At 34.9% G+C, this 3222-nt stretch overlaps 1 protein-coding gene across 1 annotated transcript in view; it reads right to left on the reverse strand.

Moving 5' to 3' along the window:
* Window positions 1–1329: 1329 nt before the first annotated feature.
* LOC111377560 overlaps window positions 1330–3222 on the reverse strand; it is a 7939-nt gene continuing 6046 nt past the window's right edge. Inside the window, exon 4 of the mRNA XM_023000688.1 lies at window positions 1330–1447. Coding sequence (XP_022856456.1) covers window positions 1330–1447 — 118 coding nt within the window. The remainder of the gene's footprint in view (window positions 1448–3222) is intronic.

Consider the following 3222-nt stretch of genomic DNA (forward strand, 5'->3'; position numbering starts at 1 on the left):
TTTGAAAGTGGTTTGCAAGAGGCACAAATGGCTGACAAATTTGGCTACTAACTTATTCATTATTTCGTTCAAAGTATTCAATTGTTTGGCCATGTTGTCATAATGTGCATTCCCATTCTCGGTAAATCTTTCCATATTATGAATATTTCGTAGATTTACCTGTTCAACGACATCTTGTGTGAGTTCTCCGAGTAATGCACGCATGGTTCGAGGACTCAACTCTGTCATTGGTTCGTAACGACTGTGATTGCGCTGATCCTGTCCATCTGTTCGTGGAGACCTATGCTGCCCCTCATATCGCTCGATTATAGACTAGACTCCTCCCTGGTTTGCTGCTTCCTTATCGAATTTCTGAGGCATATTGTTTCACCTTTTGTATCTTCAACACCAAACACCAAGGTCCCACTGGGCGTGCCAAATTGTTTCGCACGGGTTGTCGCTAACAATTAAAAAGGGATTAGACGATTGTATAAGGAACAAACCTCTTGAGACAAAGTCCCAAAAAGGGGTATTTTATTGGCGATGACTTTAGAATTGGAACTTAAACAGAATGCCTCCAAGGGGTGCAAGCACGCGAGTACTGAAAAGAAATGTTTTAAGTCTAAACTAAGGAATTGAAATTACATATTCTCTATTTGAGAGTGTTTGATTCGGGGTCCTTTGCTCTATGTCTTTTCTTCCTTTTATGTTCCCTTGATGATCTCTTCGTGACCAACCGCTTAATTGCTTTATAACTGCCCACTTTCTTCATGGTGGCCAACTTATCGTGGAACTACCGTCACTAACTACTGCCACTACTCTTTGTCGTTCAACCGTCTTCAACTGAACATCCTTGAATCATGGAACGTGATAAGATTACTTAATAACTGCTTCGATAACTGCACTTTTGGATAACCATAACATCTTATGTTTGCTAAGATCCTAAGCGATTCGAAGGTTTGGGCGAGAACAGGGTCATAACTCTGGGCGACTGCAAGGTCCTTCATTCGCTCAGATCTTGGGCGTCTTGCAAGTTTGAGCGATGGTGTTACCGCGTTCGTGGGCTTCCACTGCATTCATTGATAACCCTATTCGGGCCTTTATCCTGAATTGCCCAGTTGGGCTTCATTCTTTGGGTTATTTGATTTGGGCTGCACTTTTAGCGTGTCAACAGTTTCAAATAGTTCCTGGGACTTCTGTGTGTGGTTGAGTTTGAGCCAATTGTAGAAAGAAGTCCAGAGGTTTTTGTACAGTGGCTTTGGCTCGAAATTGTGATTTTCTTAATAATCATTAGCCCATGAGAATACAAGTTTTGCAGAGTCCTTTTTATAAAGTTAAGTCGAGAGGAAATCATTTAGTGTCTGCATCGCTATAACCAGTAGATGCAGAGAGATTATGAAGATCTTTCAACGTCTTGAGGTGATATAAAGAGGGTATAGCATTACGCAACAGTGGATGCAGAGAGATTCTGAGTAGGGGGGATTTGTTTAAAAAGCCTAGTCAACAATAATATTTGGTAAAATAGGCTATGTCAATACTTTTTGGTTAATTAGCCTTTAGTCTACTTTATAATGTGTTAAAAGTCTTAAACACCCTTCATTTGAAATATCTAAAATATCCCATTTGAAACAAAAATTTACCAAATTGCCCAAATTTAATACCCATTTTTATTCTGACTTTTCCTACACAATTTAAACCAACAAGTAAAATGACATACTGCCTTTTAAACGATTGAATACCATTTTAACTAATATCATGTTTGTATCACTTTATATTTCTTTGTATCCACATAAAAATTAATTAAAACAAGTTTTAACTATATTTCAAATGTTATTGAGTGTCCGTGATCCAAAACGACATGCTGTCATTATAAACCACTAGATGACGTTTTATCTAAAGTAAATAATTTTTCACTAATTTATAGTGAAATCGAGACCCCATAATCCAAAATGTCATACTGCTGTTTTAAATGATTAGGTATCGTTTCAAATAATTTCGTATCTGTCTGACTTTATTTTCACTCGTATGCACATGACAATGAATGGGTGGGAGTTTTCATTACATTTGGACACGAGTAACGATACAAATTCACATGACAATGATCAATACTATTGTTCCATGGATAAAGTGAATTAGATATAACTACGAACGAAAGTAAGTAAGTTAATTTCGATTATATTCTAATTATGAGATAAGATATTCAATAAATTGCCTCGTTTAACTTGTACAAGTCTTTTAAGATGTTCCAAGTCTAATCGACTCGTTTTGTAGTGAAATCAAGGCCTCGTCATCCAAAATAACATGATATGTTTAAAAGGCTAAATAATTTAAATTCCAATTAAGAGATAAAATACTCCACAAAATATCTCGTTTAAATTGCTTAAGTCTTATATGATGTTCCAAGACATGATCGATCGTTTTGAAGTGAAATCGAGACCCTATAATCCAAAATGTCATGATGTCGTTTTAAATGATTGAGTGTTGTTTCTACTAATTTCGCAACCGCTTCACTTTATTTTCACTTCTATGTACATGAAAATAAACGAATGGAAGATTTCATTATATTTGTCCGGAGTATCGACATAAAGTTCACGCAATAATGACCAACGCTATTGTTCCATGAGTAAACTGTATTAGATTTAACCATGAAGAAAAGTAAGTAAATTTCATTATATTCTAATCATGAGATAAGATATTCAACAAGTTGGCTCATTTAACTTGTATAAGTTGTCTAAAATGTTCCAAGTCTTATCGACTCGTTTTAGAGTGAAATCATGACACGTGACTCAAAACGACATGATATCAATGAAAAGTTAGGTGTCGTTTCAACTGTTTTTGTATTCATTTCACTTTATGTTCACTCGTATCCTTATAAAATGAATAAATGCAACTGTTTACTACATTTGAATATCGAGAACCCTAATCTAAAACGCTACTGTTTTAAATGATTGGGTGTTATTTCAACTAATTTCATATCCGTTTCACTTTATTTTCACTCGTATGCATATGACAATAAGCGAATGGAAGTTTTCATTACATTTGGACATGGGTATCGATATAAAGTTCACATGATATGACCAACAATATTATTTCATAGGAAAATTACAATAGACTTTACTGCGAATGAAGATAAGGAACTCCAATTTCGTTATATTTATTAGAGTTAAAATACTCAATAAATTAGTTTGTTTAGCTTGTAAAAGTCTTTGTTTTGAATTATTTACGTTCATAACCACTTCAAAG

Source organism: Olea europaea, unplaced genomic scaffold, assembly GCF_002742605.1.
Source record: "Olea europaea var. sylvestris unplaced genomic scaffold, O_europaea_v1 scaffold1679, whole genome shotgun sequence".
In the NCBI taxonomy this organism is placed as follows: domain Eukaryota; kingdom Viridiplantae; phylum Streptophyta; class Magnoliopsida; order Lamiales; family Oleaceae; genus Olea; species Olea europaea.